This window comes from Drosophila tropicalis, unplaced genomic scaffold, assembly GCF_018151085.1.
Source record: "Drosophila tropicalis isolate 14030-0801.00 unplaced genomic scaffold, ASM1815108v1 contig_694, whole genome shotgun sequence".
Taxonomy (NCBI): domain Eukaryota; kingdom Metazoa; phylum Arthropoda; class Insecta; order Diptera; family Drosophilidae; genus Drosophila; species Drosophila tropicalis.
This window is the reverse complement of record NW_027173176.1, coordinates 694,779-713,571: the sequence shown is the minus strand read 5'-3', so window position 1 is coordinate 713,571 and position 18,793 is coordinate 694,779. Positions and strand designations below refer to the sequence as shown.

General features: G+C 40.7%; 2 protein-coding genes across 2 annotated transcripts; one reads left to right on the top strand and one right to left on the bottom strand.

Moving 5' to 3' along the window:
• The first annotated feature begins 8,256 nt into the window (after positions 1-8,256).
• Positions 8,257-8,951, top strand: LOC137579126 (uncharacterized). The gene is made up of 2 exons (XM_068292823.1): positions 8,257-8,265; positions 8,427-8,951. Exons 1-2 carry the CDS (start codon positions 8,257-8,259, stop codon positions 8,919-8,921), a joined length of 504 nt encoding a protein of 167 aa, XP_068148924.1. The 3' UTR covers positions 8,922-8,951.
• A 5,542-nt stretch (positions 8,952-14,493) lies between these two features.
• On the bottom strand, positions 14,494-16,692 carry LOC137579267 (uncharacterized). The gene is made up of 2 exons (XM_068292979.1): positions 16,659-16,692; positions 14,494-16,585 (listed from the first exon to the last, which is right to left on the bottom strand). The coding sequence occupies exons 1-2, from the start codon at positions 16,659-16,661 to the stop codon at positions 14,624-14,626; spliced, it is 1,965 nt and encodes a 654-aa protein (XP_068149080.1). The 5' UTR covers positions 16,662-16,692; the 3' UTR covers positions 14,494-14,623.
• Positions 16,693-18,793: the final 2,101 nt, after the last annotated feature.

The window sequence follows — 18,793 nt, the reverse complement described above, 5'->3', positions numbered from 1 at the left end:
CATGGGGGGTGTGACGACAGGCCAGCTCAAAGTCATTCACTCAGCTCGCTGAGTTCCAACTCGAATGCAAGGCAAGATCGTGATGCTGTGGCCTTTAATGGCCTCTACGTGAGATTGAAGACTGAAGACCAAGAAGGCAGGCAGGCAGGCTGGCCGGCCGGCCACAAGGAAGAGAGGAGCATCGACTGGATTGGCGGGGAAGGCGGTTAAGAAAACGAAAGTGTTGCTTTGGGCTGTGGCTCGGTGGCGGCCCTCTAATTAAACGCAGACTGGCTGCCAAATTAGCTAATGACAACATTTTGTGATCAACTGCAACATGTTGCTAATGGAGCTGGCAACCGCAGCAACAGCGGCGGCATTGCACAAATCTCAAATATATACATACATATATCTATACATATACATATATATAAATCCAAATTTGCAACGCCATCCCAAAAATGGTGAAAACTCTGACAAATTTGTTTTGCAACTTGTTGGTTGGTCGGTCGTCTTGGCTGGCCAACAAATATGGCCTCAACATGACTCCACTGGGGCATTGTGCCCATGTGGGGCACGGGAACGGGACAGCAGCAAAGTCAAAGCGACAGCTGTCACTGGTGCTTGCCTCCTTGGCCTGCAGTCGGTCGGTCGGTCGGTTAGTTGGACCGTTGCGGCTTTGCCTCTTTTGCCTTGTCTTTTACCTGGTGATAATAATTCAATCGAGAAATGTCGAAGCGTGCAAATCGTCTGTTTGATTTGTGTCGTTGTGTCTGTCCGTCCGTCTGTCCGTCTATCTTTCTGTCGCCTCAGCTTGGAGCTTGTTGCTTGTTGCTTGGTGTCTGGCTGGCATAAAAGGCGCTTGGAATTGATTGGAGTTGCATGTGATTAAGCTGATGTGTGAGATGAACTGGGAATGGTTGTTTTTTTTTTTTTTTTTTCTACTTTGATAGTTGTTGTGTCCATAGAGAAAATTATAAGAAAACTTTGCGAATTGCAATTGATTGAAATTCATTTAAAACTAAATACTAGAGTCGTAGTTTTCACACATTCTTGCCACGATTCTGACTCCCAACTCAAAGAGATCAAAGTATATAGAGGAATTCCAGGAAAGTTGGTTAAATGCTTCTAGCTAATGCGTGTGAATATAAACTTCAAAGTCTATGTCAATACAATATTATCGGTTACATGAAGGTATTTCGGTTAACGGTTTAAACGTTTACTTTGATTATATCGTAAAGTGTCTCTCCCTGTGTGCGTGTGTGTGTGTCGCCAACCCTTGCCGTTTTGTTGTTGTATAAGTCGAAATGAAATTCTGTTAGTTGAGGCTTTCTTTTACTTATATTAGCTTGGCTGACAACTGACTATATATATTGTGCCTTAATCGTGATCCGTCGCTATCCGTCGATCCAGCGATGGCGTTTCGCGCACGTCCCTAGCATATAAATATATCTTAAATGGCCAAGACTGCGAGTCGAGATAAGCAGCAACTAATAAGATAAAAACATTTTAATTGCCACTAAACATGGCAGCGCCACAGTGGCCAGCCAGCCAGCCAGCCATCCAGCCAGATGGAGACCCCGAACGAACGGACAATTGGACATACAAGTTTACTTGCCACACCCCCTCCTCTGTATCCGCCATCATCCATTACTACTCTTTTATGCTGTAGGCCAAGCAACTGTAAAACGGCACCAACAACTGTTGCTGCTGCTGCTGCCTCTACTAATGGGTTAACAAAATGCCAAATAAATAAAACTCTGATTTCGTAAAGATTTAATTAAAATTGGATTTTAGGTGAATCAAGAAAAACAAAAGGTGCCAAAAACAAATTAAAATGCTGCACCAACAGGATCATCAAACACGCACGCACAGGCAAATTTAACGATACGAAGGGGCCAAACCATAAAAATGACCACCAAGCTTGGACTCAAACTAAAACCATAAAATTCCACATAAACCTGCTTGATTGTCAGATTGTCAGCAAGGCGGCCAACAGGGCAATCCTTGCTTACTTTGGTGGCGACAACATGGAGCAGAGCAGAGTAGAGCATGCCACTTGCCACTTGCCACCTTGCCACTGCAGCGCCATCAAATGTGCAAATTTATGCACAAAATAATTTACACAAATTTCAAGTTTCTTCTGCTGCTTTTCAATTAGCTGGAATCATGTTACCATAGGCTATAAGGGGCGACTACTTAAGACAATTTAATGCCTTTTTAATGCCCCCCATCGGATTATGGGTGGCCCAGACATTTCCACAGATTTCAATAGGTGCGATTTCTCTCAATGCATTCACAAATAAAATTTCAATTTTTATTAACTTGCCTATGTCAAGCAAAGGTAAAATAAAAAGGAGATTGGAGTAGGCCAACACAAAAATTATGTTAGCCCCCGCACAGATGAGTGAGGCAGCGGTTAGCAGGTGGGGGGAAAGGAGGAGCAATAAAATTAAACGTTGTTCGGTTCGTTTTGGTTTTTGTGCGTGTTTTAAGCGGTTTTAAATATTTATGAGAGCCATTTGTGTGTGTGTGTGTGTGTGTGTGTGTGCGTGTAACACAAACCACAAAAATATGATTTTATGACCATAATAAATTTAAATTGTTCCCTGTTTTCCCTCTCTCTCCCACTCTGTGTTTGTGTGTGTGGTTAAAAGTTAATAAGAAAAGCCATTTGATGAGTGAAAATGATCCGTAAATTTTGTTCTAATTGTTCCATTTTATTTGCTTCGTTTCAGAGGAGAATAATCCCTTTCCCAAAGGGAACTTCATAAAAGTTATTGTAGGTGAGTGTAAAATTTTGTTTTTTAAACTTTATAGTTAATTTGGTTTATGATTAGTTAAATGAAGAAGACTTGGCGCTAAATTTTACTCAAGACAATCAAACTATTTCGTGTTTTAAGCTATCATGCAATCCTTGACTATATATTTAATACAATATATTAATCATCACCTTAACAATTTGTCGGCTTTCGGGCTAAGTTCGTGTCTTAAACTGATCAAAAAAATATGTTTTTTAAATGTTTAGTGAGACGGACTAGTAATTCCAACTCCATGTTATGTTTGGTTATTCTCCATTTAGGATAAATTGTAGTAAAAAAGCAAAAAAAATAAATATTTTGTGAATTTTAATCGTCATCTTACTACTTATTTTGACAATTTACAACAAATTTATTCTTCTTGTGCCTTGAAAAGGATTACTCAACGAATTTTATAGTAATGGAAAGAGAGAGAGAGAGAGAGAGAGAAAGAGAGAGAGAGAGAGAGAGTGAATGATTGATAAATGGTTTAGAAAAGCTTTAAAGTCACACGACAGAGTCGAAATGTTATGGGAAAACTATTGCTGGAACTATTTTATTGCGATGCTGTAAATATATAGCCTTGATAGATATCTAAAGCCAACCCTTGCTGTCCACCTTCACCCCTCCAAGAACATTCAGCATATAGATATGGATGTGGTTCAAGGCTAAGACCAGCCAAGTGAACCGATTTGACCAACTTGAAGCACTTTTGCCTTACATGCTTGGGCTTCAAAATTAAGTTAACAAAGACAAATGTGGCGCAACCTCTCAGTAGCTCTCTTGCTCTCTGTCTCTGGAGTTGATTCTATCTCCCTCTCTCTTTATTTTGGCGTCAAAGGACATGGGCACCCACAAAGGGAATATTCGGTCAGGATGTAGCTGCTCTTTGTAAAAAAGGGGGAAACATCAAAGCGAAAAGCAATAAGTCCTAAAGGCGGAATGTAAATTGAAATATGGCAAGAGAAGAATCATAAGGCAGGCATAGAAAGACAGATTGAGAGAGGGGGGGGTAGGAAGCGTATGTATGTGTGTGTGTGTGTGTGTGTGTGTAGAGGGGAGAGAAGAAACCATTTGTAGAACATAAACGTAAGTCGTAACGGAAATATGGGGTATATACATATAAGGCACACGCATCGAAGATGTTGATGAACTGCACCAATGGAGGCTTCAATGGCTGCACTTTAAGAGCTTCATGCACCCTCCCGCCCTTCGTCCTCTCCTCACTAGTAGTGATGCTTTTTGTTAGTTGAATGTCTTCGGAGTGCCATTGAGTCAAAAGTCACCAACTCAGCTCAACTCAAAGGCAAATGCAATCAAAACGAAATCTTTCTTTGGGTCCTTCTCCTGCGTGCTTTATTAAAATTTCATTGTTAAGGAGAGCTGGAGCTGAAGCTGAAGATGAAGCGGCAGGAGCATCGAAACGAAGTCCCTTTGGGGACATTGTTATAAATTCCTTTGCTGAAAAATGTGAAAAATGCGCCATGTAAATTATTTCTGCGTCTCGAAAACGTTTCGTTTCGTTTCGGTATTTTTTTCGCCCCCCTCCCTATCTCCCTCTCTCTCTCTCTCTCTCTCTCTCTTTAGCGTTTTTGTTGCTTTTATTGTGCATGATAAATTTTTATTGTAATTGGCTGTTGATTTATGGCTCATGGCTGTCGCCTTTGGAGTCGTCGTCTCTGTCTACTGATGATAACAAGAGCTAGATAAACGTTTCTGGTTCTGGTCGGTCGCTTTTTCAATTTGCCATTAATTAGATACAGAAACAGAGAGAGAATCAGAGAAAGAGCGAAGCAGAGAGAGAGAGGAGATCACTTTAAGCCCAGATTCAAATTTCAATTCAAATTCAAATGTTTGAGAGGCATAAAAACTAATCGCTGGGCATTACAGAAATCATCTATGAAATTGCGCTCACTGATGCGTAACCTAAAGACCACGCCCACTAATCGGTCGCAAGGACCACCCAAGCAGGAAGCAGCCGAAAGAAATGCAAGTCAAAAAAAAAAAAAAAAAAAAACAAAAAACACACGCAAAACTCAAAGAAGGAGGCCTCGTTTCATGGCTAACATCCCGAAACCAAAGTGCTCCATGTTGCTCGCATTGTTAGATGATGCTGCTGCTGTTGCCCTACCACCAGTTGGCTCCTACTTCTTATTCATAAAAGTTTATGAAGCAGCCAACGCCATTGCCAGTTCTCAATAGCCTTAGCCTAAACACAATTCTCTTCTCCTTCTCTTATCCTTTCCCGTCCCGCCATTATTGTATGCGTGAAGTGGCAGATTTTTTAATGCTTTGTGAAAGATTTCATGGTAATTTCGCCGGGTTATAACAATTTGCAAATTATGTAATCGAAATTTATTGCCATAGCGCATAGTTGGCAGAGAAGACAAGGCCCAAAGACTATGACTATGACTATGACTCTGATGATGACGACGATGGCCAAGTTGAAGAGAAGGAGACGAAGAGAAGTCTGCTTAAGGCCATCTCGATTTGCTTTTGGCCTTGTGGCGCACATCTAGAATTGTTATTGTGTGTGTGTGTGTGTGTGTGTGTGTGTTGGGTGGCCAGGTGGCTTTGATAGGCTAAATATTTGGCTGCCGGGGGTAGATCAGCTGCAACAGCAACTTGTAAAAAGATATAGACCTGGGATAAACTCTTGATGTGACTTTGGGGGCAAAATTAAGAAAACGAACAAAACAAAAAAAGACAAAAAGTACAAATATGAACCGAAAACAAGAAAAAAAAAAAGGCTAAAAGTAGAAGTTTCTTATTTCTTTTTCTTCATCGTCAGCATCGGCGTGTGGTACCAAAAGTAAATCTCTACGAATAATCGCCAATTTGTTCACTCCTTCTACACTTTGGTTTATCCTCAACCCACACACACACACACACACAGCGAAGCATGACCCATTAGTTACGGCACTTTCCAAACTCTAGGAACTACTCCAACTCCAATAATGCAGCCATTAAATGCCAACTACTTCTCTGCCATCAAGTGCTTTAGCTTGACATAAATCTCAAGCGCACGGCAAAAAGTTTGCTCTGCCCACAAATTTTCGGATACGAGGCGAAGCAATGAGGTAGGTGGGCTTAGCTCCTGTGGGAGCTTATGTTATGTTCTAGCTTTAATTAACGCCAGTTTTGTGATTGCTAAGCCGCTACCAAGGACCACACTTTACTCCACCTACACCTACACCTACACCTACACAGACACACCTTGATAGCCCGGGCAATACAACAGGTGCACAAAAGTTTTTCGACCAGCTTCACCTGCTGCCCCTCACTACCCTACTCCACCCATCTCTGCCCAGTCCGTTCAGAGCATTTTTATTTAATTTAGAGTCGCGCCCAAGCCGAGCTAGAACTTTCATGTTGTAATTTCCACAAATTTACGAGTTTGTTTAGCCTGGGTGTGTACCCACTTTTTGTATACAGGATTTCGGTCGGATGAGGTGAGGGGGCGGATGGCTAGTAAAAACAGCGCAACTATAGGATTTACGACTTGGCTTGGTTTTGGTCTCCGCGTCAGGCCTGGCCGGGTCTGGTTTAGGTTGGGTTAGTTTCATTTGGGGTTTTCCTGCCGGTGCGCCTCATTTTATTAGCAACGCACTCGCCACCGTTACACTCTCTCACTTTCTGTCGCTTTCAAACCGATTCTCTACACTTGCAAAAATAATATACCAACATCCCAGATTTGTCCGAATCTAAAAAGAGTTTAGTGCAATTTCTACCGAGACGAGAATAGTCTAAAGATTAAACTGAATATTCTTTTGGCAGTAAGATTTAAATTAATTTAAAGTGAGAAAGTCCATTTTCCAGGAAAATATGCACAAAAAGGGGAACTTTTGTTCTGCTTCAGTTCTATTTGTGATTCTCAACTAGTTTGTCCATTCTTTTGTTTTGTGACGTTTGTTGATCATGGTTAGAGCCAATTCTTTTTTAAGGTAATCTCTCTTTAAATATCTAGATTAAATCAAATTTTGAGGAAAGATTTTGGCAAGTGTAAAATGTTCATGCCTGTAAATGAGTAAATTTTTGCCCTTGATTCTCAGTACTATGTGTGTGTGCCTTTTGGTAATTTCGCATGCAGTTTATGGCTAGGCATCTGGGCAACTAAAACAACAACGAGAGGATGACGCCGTTTACAAAAAGTTGATCAAAATTATTACGACTACAAACCCCGGACAGTGTGTATAGTCTTTCTCCCTTTTTTTTTTTTTTACCCGGGTCCAGTTCGTACTTGAGAGACATTGAGATACAGCCAGAGCATATTTTTGGTGGGGCAATTAGAGGGAGGGAGCAGTGGCATTTGCCATAAAGTTATAGAATTCATGGAGCACGTTTTTGTCTTAACGTTTACTTATGGCCAAGTGCTAGAAGCGAACCTCACGTTTCATTAGCTTCTCTTCTATATACATATGTATGTATGTATATGTATGTTGGCCAGTTATTATTGGGCGAGGATGTGCTTACTTTTTATGGCTTTCATTCGAATGAAAGGAACAGAACGAGAGAGACCGCGCCTGATGAAGTTGGCAGCATTCAATCCATCAAAAGGAAAAACGAAACCGAAATCTAAGCCACAAACTAGGTGAAATATTGTCCAACTAAACAAAATCGGGCAATATCTAAAGCAAAAGTCCATTATTTATATAAGTATCAGTATAAATGTATGTACATATATTAATTTATCAATTATAAATTTTAATAATATTATTAAGTGCAAAAAGAAAATGCAAGCAACAAATAAAAAAAAAAATTGCCGACCGACCGACAATGTCTTTTCCGCATTTCGCCCAGTTGCATAAAATGTTGAACAAAACGAAGAGGCGACGATTCGAATCGCTTGGCTACGAATTGGATCGGATTCCAGTGGTGGGCAGAGCCAGCGCCAGCGCCTATGATGGGTGGCATCCGCTGCTTCCGGAGAAGCTGTGGCGAAAATTGTTTTTGTTGCACGAATGAGCAGCAGTAGACCATCTACCTGTCCCCCTTCTCTCCACTCTCCCTCCTCACCAATCCCTGTGCAATTTGAGCCTACAAGCTTGTAAGCAATAATTAGATACACGTAACTCTGGACGGGATTGTGTGGCATGCAAATCATATTTTTAGCTAACTCTCGATGGAAGCTGCACGGGGCCACATGAAATGGAAATGCAATCGACACTCTTGATAATAATGATGTGATACAATGTGTTAGATGGTAGAGAGAGAGAGAGAGAGAGAAAGAAACTGAGTTGGACTCCATTCGGTGGCCACATGCCGTTTCCATATAGTGCACTGAACCTAAGTTAACTGAGATCTTCATTAGATGGTATATAAAAGCTTCATCGATTCCAATAGGCCCAGACAGTTTACAAAATTGTGTTAGAGCGAGCGGATCAACAACAAGAGAGAGAAGGAGTGATATCGAAACAGTGGATTATCGAACCAAAAAAAAGGATTAGCCAAAGGATTTAAATTAAAGCCATTGATAAGAATGAGCAAAGTGAGTGAGAGCCATCGACAACAAAGTGCAACAAAGTGCGAAACAAATAGAAACATTACAGAGCTTTTTTTGTTTTGTTTTGGTTCTGTTTTTTTTTTTGCTGTGAATTCGAAGTTTAAAGGATGTGAAGGGATGCTGATACTCTCGATGTTCTTTTCTAGCCCGCATCCAACATTTTGGCATTGCTGTTGATTACATCAACCTTGTTGCAGGCACGACGCATTGGCCATCGTCGTCTTGTCATTCATGTGCCCGTCAAGGTGAAGACCCATCATCATACCCATACGGTGTATAAGGTTCTACATGGATCTGGCGGTGGCGGTGGAGCTGTCAAGCAGACGGTATTACTCGGTTACACTGGAGGCGGAGGCCATGGTGGAGGAGGAGGTCACGGTGGATCAACGGGAGGCGGCGGACATGGCGGTCATGGCGGTGGCCATGGCAGTCATGGGGGCGGCATGACCATGGGTCATGGTGAAATCACATACGAGGATATGCATGGATGTGAGAGTGGAAAACTGATGCCAGCTCATCGGGATATGATGTATAATCATTATTCGCGCCACGACGACCATCATCACGATAATGTGGATGAGGAGGACTTTGCCGAAGAGGAGCAGGATGAGTTCATTGATGTACGCGATGCCTGGCTGTGAATAAAGTTGTCTCTGTTGTCTGTGTGTGTGTGTTTTTTGTTTTTTGTTTTTGTCTGGAGCTGTGTCTATGTCTATGTGTTGATTAATTATAAAATTCCAAGTGCCAGTCATTGAGCACAGCGATTTGCATGCGGCTCCCCAAGTAATTACACACAGAATTGTTGACGTAGCCTCTTCCTTGGAAAAGAAGTCATGTCAGACGAAATTCCTTACAGGAAAAACTTAACCAAAGACGGACAGAGAGAGAGAGAGAGAGAAACAGAAGGGAAGAATTTCGTTGTGTCTCTTATTTTGGCATTTGTATTGTTTAATTAGAAAGCCGGAGCGAAATGTAGTAGTAGTAATAGTAGTAGAATGAGATGTACATAGATGGAAATGGAGCTAAAGATGGGGGGTTTGAAATGAAGAGGAAACAAAAGTTGAAGTTGGAGGTGGAGATGGAGATGAAGGCGAAGGTGGTCATTGGTCGCGCACTTAAGCCAAACGAAAAATATTTGCATAGCTCTTGACTTTAGCTTCAAGTGCATAGGAGGAAGCTTTTGGGTATCCCGATGGGTATAGAACTGGCATATTTTAATGGACAATTAAATAAAACGAATGAATGCAATATGAATACGATTATGAGACAGACGGAGAGAAAGAGATAGATAGATAGAGAGAGAGAGAGAGAGGGAGGAAGAGTCTTCCACTTGCAAATATTGTTGAGTACTTTTATATATGTAACTATGCGCTAGCCATTCCCATTCCTCTTCATTCCTCCCGTTGCTACTCATTCACGACTTTGACATAAGGCAGATTGATCACTAACAAGCGTCTGGCTGACGCCTTATTTCCAGATGCAAAAAGCAGGTGCCAAATCGGGCAAACGGGCCACGGGCCACCGCTTGCTGAGCGCAAAATAATTTGCGTTTAATTGAAGGCGACAGCATGTCACTGGCGAGGATGATAAATGCATCTCGGGGCATGCCCAACGGGTGGTCGGCCAACTGCTGTTCGCCATATGAATGTAGGCTATTTAAAGGCATTTAGCCAGCTAATGACATTTAAGGCCAGATTTATACATAAATCTCAAAATGCAGTCAGCAGCCAGCAGCAGCAGCAGCAGAAACATTGTTGTTGCATTTGGTCAAGAGCAAAAAAGGCCAACAACTGGGCGGACGGTACTAGACGGGACTGGCCTCGACTGGCCTGAGCCAGTGAGCTGCTTATGTCCAATGATGATGAGACATGAGATGAAATGAAAGGAAGAAAAAGAGCGGGTATGCTTATTCCCCGTTATGGCAAATATCAAGTATTTATCAGGAGTGGTTTAAGATTTACGGAATGGAATTTCTACAAAGTTAATTCTTTGGATTTTGAAAATTTTTTACATTACAAAGGGCAAAATTAATTAAATGCTTGACCTTTTTGGCTTATCTGAAAAGCCTGGTATATATGCGACCGATTTATATATTCTCCAACATTACCTGAACTCGTTATTTACAATCCCTAAAGGATTCAATTGGAATCTTTCAACTGTTGAAGGAAAACCCTTTATCAAGAATTTCAAATTTTGTTTTTTTTTTCAATCAACATTTCTTTATTAGTCTTAAACTTGATTGATATTTTTATTACCCTGAAAAGGTTAAATCCACTCCTGATTATTTGTACAAAGGTATTTGCATGTCTGTAGTTGTAGTGTGTGTGTGAAACTAAGTTGAATACCTTGCGGCAGCAAGGCACAAAACGATTTGGTCAAAAACTCAAATAGCCCAGGTATAGAAGAAGAGAGCAATACAATATTTGATAGCTTGCCTTTTGCCCTGTGCTTGCCCTCCCCTTCTGTTTCCGCCCTTCTCCCCAGTATCTCGGAGGCCCATGCTAAACACATTTTCAGAAATCCTCGATGTACATCCTATTCCATTTCAAATCCAACCGGCCTGCGGTCTAAATAAATGTATTGATTTTGGCAAATGGCTTTTGTGTGAGCACCCATCATCACTCCCCCTCTTCCGCCCACCCGTTGGCCCATGACTGGCAAGACAAACATACAAAACGACTACCTTACATATGTATATGCCTTTAGTAAGTTAGAATGATTCTCCCCGGTCTGTTTTCTATTCCTAGTCGTAATCTGCCACACTGACCAAGGGATATGATAGACCTGTTGGCTTGGTCGAAAGCAAAAAAAAAGAAATGTCGATTCAATTCGAAATTTAGAGCACTTTCCCTTACTCTGAATTCCTCTTTGAAGTAATTATGCAAATTGAGGGACACTTAAAAGTCTATCAATTTTAATTTGTCTACTTTTTTCCTCCATATATACCTTTTCTGCAAAAGGTTTACTTATACCCTGTAATTCAAGACAGATAAAAGGGCATATTAATGTCGCTTTAAAATTTGGCAATATAATAATTTAAGTGTTTGCAAAACTTAAATGAGAATGATAAATGAGAATACTTTAGGATTCCTTTGGTTTTTTAAATTTAAAAATTTACTTCCTACAGGGTAACTTTATTCACATTCGGTTTCATTTTTTGTTTTTTTCTTTGGATGGGGTGGGGGGAGGGTCTTTATTCATTTTGTAATTGAATGGTCAACCCTCAAAGTGATTTGGTGGGGGGTGATTGGGGCCTTGCATCAACCAGTTGCTACATTGTGCCTTGTGTTTACCCTTTGTCTAGCCTTTGATTTTTCATTTTCACCCACAATTTTTGAACCATTTTGCTGTTTGCTTAATTGGTTTCATTAGGGCTTAATACCAAAAAGAAAAAAGAAAAACCCCTTCCGTTTCCGTTTCTGCTTACCGTTAACGTGGTTGTTGTTAGCCTCCTCAATGTTGTCGACAATGTCGTTCTCGTTGTCGTTTTCGTTGATGTTGCCGCTGATGTTGTCGTCGTCGACCTTTCGTTTGCCAGTACGCAAGATGCCAAAAAAGCGTCGTTCCTGATGAACAGCACCTGAAAATTGTATATGGGATAAAACTTTTTATTTTTTTTTTTAAGCAAAATGGAAAATGGAAAACTTTTAAGATGCTTGCCAATAGAAAAAGTTCTCTCTAGTTAGAAGAGAAAAAAAACAGAAGAGGTTAGAAGTGCGGCGAGAAGTGGTGTGTGTGAGGTTTCTACCGAGTTAAGTTACACGTGTCCTGGCCTCGTCCTGGCCTCCAACGCCTAAGTTTGCAGAACACTGGGGCGGGCGACATAATTTTCCACACAAAGTGACAACCAAATAAACAGCTAGTCAAAGTTTACATCGAGTGGGACTCTCTGGCACTAATTTTAACACCATTAATTTGCCAGGCAAGCAGGCAGGCAAAAGAGGGGAAAAGATAGAGAATTTTAAATTAAATGGACACAAGTTTTATTGAATTGAGTGAGTTAGGGCCAAAAGCAGCGTCAGAGCTGGAGTCTGAGACAGGGCCAGGGCCAAGTGTAAAACGTTTCAGGGTCGGTCTTCAGCTCGGGAATATTGAGCCACAATGGCAAGCCGGAAACGGAAACGCATTACTCCTTGCTCGTTTGAAGCTTCTCTCGCTTGCCACACGCAAGCTTACCGAAACAGAGAGAACGAGAGTAAGAAAGAGAGAGAGAGAAGAGAAAAGCAAGTAGAAAAGTTGTAGCAAAGTTTTTGATTTCATGATATATTTATGGGCTTCCGTCGCTACTTTGGTGCTGTCCAATTCCTTTGAGTAATAAACTTTGTTGCCCCAACCAGCAACGAAAAAAAAGGAGGGAAAAAAACCTACTACAGCTTACAAGTTGAGTTATTCATTTTTTTGGTGAACCATTTAAAGTTGGCCAAAGGATTGAGCTCACCTACACACATGGTCATCCCGTGTGGGAGGAATTGATGTTGTCAGTGATTTTTTGTGGTTCGTGGCACGTAGAAACATCAAAGGACCATCATATATCCTGTGTGTGTGTGTGTGTGTGTGTAAAAATTACCTTTATTTTTGTGGAAAAGTTCTGAAACTACTTGCTTCCAGTATGATTTCCTTTTGCTTTAGGAAAGGTCAGGAAATGGCAATACTATTTTTTGCTGATTAAATTGAGATAGAAAATTGTATCTAAACAGGTTCAGGACAGGATAGGGAAGGGAAAATCGTACGTTAATTATGACACAAATAAGTACTAAAATGATCAGATAAGCCCAGGCTAATGTCCCACAAAGCTGAACCACAATACACACTTACACCCACACACACACACACATACAAATAACACACAATGGGCAAACTATCAGAAAATCCGCAACGAGTTGGTACCTGAGCACAGGATAAAATGAGAGCACAGCAGAACAGTACAGAACAGAACAGAGAGTGGGAGTGAGAGTGGGAGTGGGAGTCGAAGGATGAGAACTGGAATTGTGTGCCATGTTAATGGAAAAATCGCTTGGGCATAAAATCAATTAAATATTAAATAAACGCTATCAGCAAACAGCAATTTCCTCATCTCTATCTCCCACTACTTAAAGCGGCTCATGCCTCATGGATACATACATACATATGTACATATATGGTGGATATGTATAGGTATATTGAAGTGAAATACAAACACAATGTGCATAAAAGTCGGCGAAAAACTTTATCATCCATCCAGCGTAAGCCTGGCAATTATGAGCAGCAATCTCACCCACTCCCAATCCCACTACTCCTTCTGCCACCCATTACCTCATCCTGTGTGCATTCTCATTCACAAACATTATCTCAATATTGTAGAGGAATGAAGTGAACCAATAAGCAAAGTTGAATCAAGTCCAGCCCCAGATACATAGATATGGACACAAAACTGCTGAACGTGTTGCTGCATGTGCATTAAATTCAAATGTGAAAAGGATTTGAACAGGTGCAGAAGACCAGAAGACGAAGAAGCAGCAGAGGAGTATCTGCTCCTGATGATGATGCCGGGTAATGGGTAATGCGAGTGGGTGGCAAAAAGACTAATTATGTATTCATTAAAATGGCAAATGCCGACAGAATGCCAGGAAGGCGGCCCCTTCTCGGCCCCAATCCGACCCGTCTCAGCCATATGTGTGCATGTTTTGGGGGGGCTGTACGTAGAGGCAGCAGCTGCCACAAGGGGCCGCAGGATAGACATGGGGGAGTAAGGAGCAGGCACAGAAACATCAGCCAGTTGCAGGCTGAACCATGAACCATGGAACCATGAATGAATGCATTTTGTGTTGGAATATGTTTTGCATAATGGCCACGTTATGGTCGTTTTTTTTTTTTTTTCATTCTTCTTTTTGCTTCCATCTTGTTTTGCTTCCAATTTGTGTGGATGAATATTGCATGTTAACTTAATTTGACAACAAATTTGTGTGCATAAAATGTGAAATGGATCCTAAATATACGTATATATATACAGGTACATGTATTAGGTTGATTCAGAATGATTAAAGACATAAACGAGCCAGATGACTTTGAAAGGATTCATCAAAGAAATGAAATTGAGTTAAAGTTGAGTAAAAAAGCATTTCGCAGAAGAAGATTTTCAATACTTTTGGCTTTAAAGTTCTATAAATGTTTCCATTTAGAACAATTATTTTCCATATTTTTAGGGTCATTCAAAAAAAAAGAAAACTTACAGGATTACATTATTGAAATGTCTTTTTCTTTATTGCAACTTAAATTCTAAATATAAATTTTGATTAGGAATTTGTTAGGTGAAAGAAAAAAAAATGGGTGAAAAAAAATTGATTTGTTTTGTCTCATACTCTTCTCATTGCGAGAAGACACCAAAGACAGACTTGAAGAAACGATAAATGGGTTTTGGTATCTCGACAGCAAAGAGGACAGCGCTCTCTTCATCGGCAACGGTCGATTGTGAGCGCTTCTCGTTCTTGAAGGGATTCTGTTTCTCCAGGAACTGATGACTTAAAAGCAAATGTTTGAATACTTCCTCTTCGAGTCCATTTAGGGGATTAGATGATCCACTGCTGTTGGTTTTGTTATTCTTGTTGGAATTGGAATTGATATTGAATACTAGAGGATGAGCCACCAGGAATGGAGCCTTGCTTAGATCATCAATTTTAAACGATTGGCCATCGGAAGAACTACCAGAGCTGCTGGAAGCAAGATGCTTTTGTAGGATCTCATGGCTCAGCAGCAAATTCTTGAATATCTCCTCCTCAATTTGGACTATTTTGTTTCCTTGGCTCGAGGTGCTGCTGCCACTGCCGCTGCCTTCAGTATTAAAGGACTTGGCATCGTTTTCATCCTTATTCACAGTCTCTGGATTGGTATTCAACGAAGCGGGCAACAAAATAGGCAAAGAAGCTACCCTAATGGGTAGATAATTGTTAGCACTTGCGTTTTGTCCTTTTGTAGATGCCTGTTCTGGCTGATTGACAGATTCTTGTTCCGTTTTCTTAGTGTAGAAGGGATTGGCTATCAAATAGAGACCAGCATTTGCATTATCATCCGAAAATCCTCGAAATTTGTGGTAAGGATACGAATAGGTGGTGCTGCTCGAGTTAGATGAGCCAGATTTGTGAATATAGAACGGATTGGGCAGCAGGACAAAACTCAATCCAACAACTTTGGGCACTTCAGTTAATTTCTCGAAGGGATTTGGCAAGAATGGGAATGGAAATCCGCCAGATGATCCAAATCCTGGTTTACTATCAATATAGTAATGCTCATGTACTGTAACATTACCAGTTGTTGTATTCTTATCGACCACAACAACTTCCTGCTTCTCGTAGGGATTCACAAAGAACGGGAATGGCTTCTTTTGCTGCTGATGATAATAATGGGTATGATTGTGAATATGGTAGGTTGCATTACCATCCGAGCTATTCACAGCGGTGACTGGAACCACATACTCCACTTTCGGATACGAGGAGAATTTGTTGTAGTATTGATTTGAAGATGATGAACCATTGGTGGCCACAATTTGTACCTTGGGATACGATGAATACTTGTTGTTCGTGTACTGAGATTGAGATGAATTGCCATTGGTCACGACGACAGGATATTTAAAGATCTTGTCCAAATATTGAACAATCTGAGAGCCATTGTAGTGAACCTCACTGGCTGGTTCGTAGATCACTTCAATCCTTGCATCATTAGTATCAAGAATACGTCCCTGGATTTGATCTCCATCAAACGGATTAATCTCATTGGCGGTGGCTTGTTGACTAGCCTCATTCGATTGAACTTTTGAGTCCTCCACCAGTTGAGATGGTTGCTTTTGCACATCGGCTACCTCAGGCTTCAGTTCGGAATTGGCTTCTTGTTTCTCCAATGGCTTAGCTTCTTGCCCATCTTCTTTCGCCAATGTGATGGCTTCTTGCGATTCCTGCTTGGCTTCGACTGGCTTCTCGGCTTTCTGTGACTCTCCCTGCTTGGGCACATTAGGCTTCAGTTCTTCGGAAGTTTCTTGGCCTTCGTTCTCTAGTTGGACTTGTTGTTTTTTGTCTTGGTGTTCATTTTGAGCCAAAATTGCAGGGTTCTTGCTTTCCGATACAGACGGCTCTTTGCCTTGTTGGGTTGTCTTCTCAGATTGTTTTTCCTGGGATTCATTGATCTTTACAACATCCTTGTTAGCTTCAGACTGGCCCACTTCCAATGGCTTTGATGCATCGACTACTCCTCTAAGCGGAGCGCTTTCATTGTCAATGATCCTTGCCTGCACCGTGAACAGGAACAGGCCCAGCAAAGTCACAAAGGTTATGGAACGCTTTATTTTTTTGTTGGGAAATTTTTGTTCGAATTAGTTTAATTTGCAGGACCTCGAAAGGTATACAACTTACCATGTTGAAGGTTTCAATTGCACTATACTTTCCTTGACAATTTCTCGAGTATTTATACCCAAAATTGAGTGTATATAATGCTTATCTCTCGTGTGGAATGCATTATATATATATTCATTGACTGGGACATCAAATTAACTAATAATTATCCCGTCCTGTCTTGTTTCGTCTCATTTCTAATACCTTTTAGGCACTTATTTCGTTTATGAATTTCCTTTGTGTCTCTGTGTGTGTGTTTTTTAGTCATAGGTTTCTTCTAGTTTTTTGTTTCCTATTTGTCTGTGGCATTATCGTTATTTTTTCTGTTTCCCTTTGACATTGTTTTTGTGTGTGTGTGTGAGCACACTTAAAAGGGCGCCAATGGCAAAAAGAAAATATCGAGGAAAAATAAAATTGCACTTAAGTTCTATCGTGCGAGTGCCTCCTGCATTACAATTGTTGTTGTTCTGCTTTGCTTTCGGCTCCTTTTTTGTGTTTTTTTTGTTGCTTTGCCCCTCCCCCTCAAACTGCCGCCCTTCGTTTAACGTGCAACATGAAAATGCCATTGTTTCCGAATCTCACAAACGGAAATCTATGACTCGTTTTGTATGTTTTCCCTTCAACAATAACGTAAAAGTAGAAAAAACAAAAATCAGAAAGAAAAATGGAAAATAGTAAAAGAGAAAACTGCATGTTGGGCAAGTGCAAAAGACTGTCGGGGAAATGCATTCACCCAAAAGATAAGACAGTGGAATAGTCGTCAGCGAGAAGGAGAGCGAGAGAGAGAGAGAGAGAGAGATAGTGGGTGTGGGGGCTGGGGGAGATATGTGGGGTAGGGGGCAGTAAGGTAAAAAGAATCGAGAGGTAAATGCACATCAGCTACATATTCATGCCAATGTTACTGAACTGAACTCTGTAAAAGCTTTATCTAGGGACTTTGTCATTGCCTGGCTTTAGCCTACTCCTCCTCCGTCTTCTCCCCCTCTCTCGTCTTCTCAGCCAACCATTCAGGTTGACATGTCGCCAGGTAAGCGATGAGCTACGCCTGGTCATTGACATAAGCGGGTGTAGACATGGGCAGAATAGATCTCCTGCTGAGTTTAGTAATTGAATTGCCTAATGCCCATTTCAAATTTGTTTTTGATTAACAAAGAGATAGAGGGAGTAAGTGGGAGAGAGAGAGAGAGAGAGAGTGATTTTGACAGTATTTCAAGTGAAATTCTGAATTGCACCAAAAAATTGTGCCAAAAAAATAACAATAGAGTAAAGAAATATTTCTCTTAATTAATTATTTTGCCCTTTGCCAAAATCAAACCAGCCTAAAAAGCTTAAAGTGAGGTAAATCAAATGAATTTAAAAGCAAAATCTGAACTAAACTTTTATTAGCCAGTTTTTTGTGTTCTCATTTCCAGAGGATTACAACAGCTCTTATAAAGAGTCATATCCTGTCTTTTTTTGTCCACGAAATTCCTTTAGAATTTACAGCAGAAATACATCATTCACACATCAGAAAAATGTTTTCAATTATTCTTATTTTGCCCATTTGTGTATGTGTTTTTTTTGCAATTTCTTTTGCTGCTGGCTGGCAATCTTTCAAGCAGAATTGAAAGTGTTTTTAAATATAAAATAAGATTAAAACTCAGCAGTGGGTAATTTAAAATGTACAAAATTATCAAGCAAAAATGAAGGTGCGCTCGCTGCCTACAATCAAGACAGTTAGTTGCCAGTTTTTGTTGTTGGCCCAGAATGAAAACTTCAAGGATTGCATAGCTCCAGAGAGCTCCAAGTCGAAGGCACAGCACCTAACCTGACAGCTGCTCTTGAAGCTAAAGCTGAAACTGAAGCTGAGACTGAAGCTAAGGTAAAGGTAAAGGCAAAGGTAAAGGCAAAGGCAAAGGCTAAAGGAAAGAAATGGTTTTTGCGCAGCGGCAGATGAGCTGTTGAAATTGCAAGTGCGGCACTTGCTCAATTTTTCATGAACCTCCCACTAGCAGGGAACTACCCAGGCAACCAACCAGCCAACCAACCAACCAGCCAGACCAAAGAAATAACCAGAAATGAACAATTCGAACGTTAAATACAACGTCGACTTGGGTTTACACTAAAAAATTTGTTGGTCCCAGCAGATGCATAAGCCATACGCTAACTAAAACTGA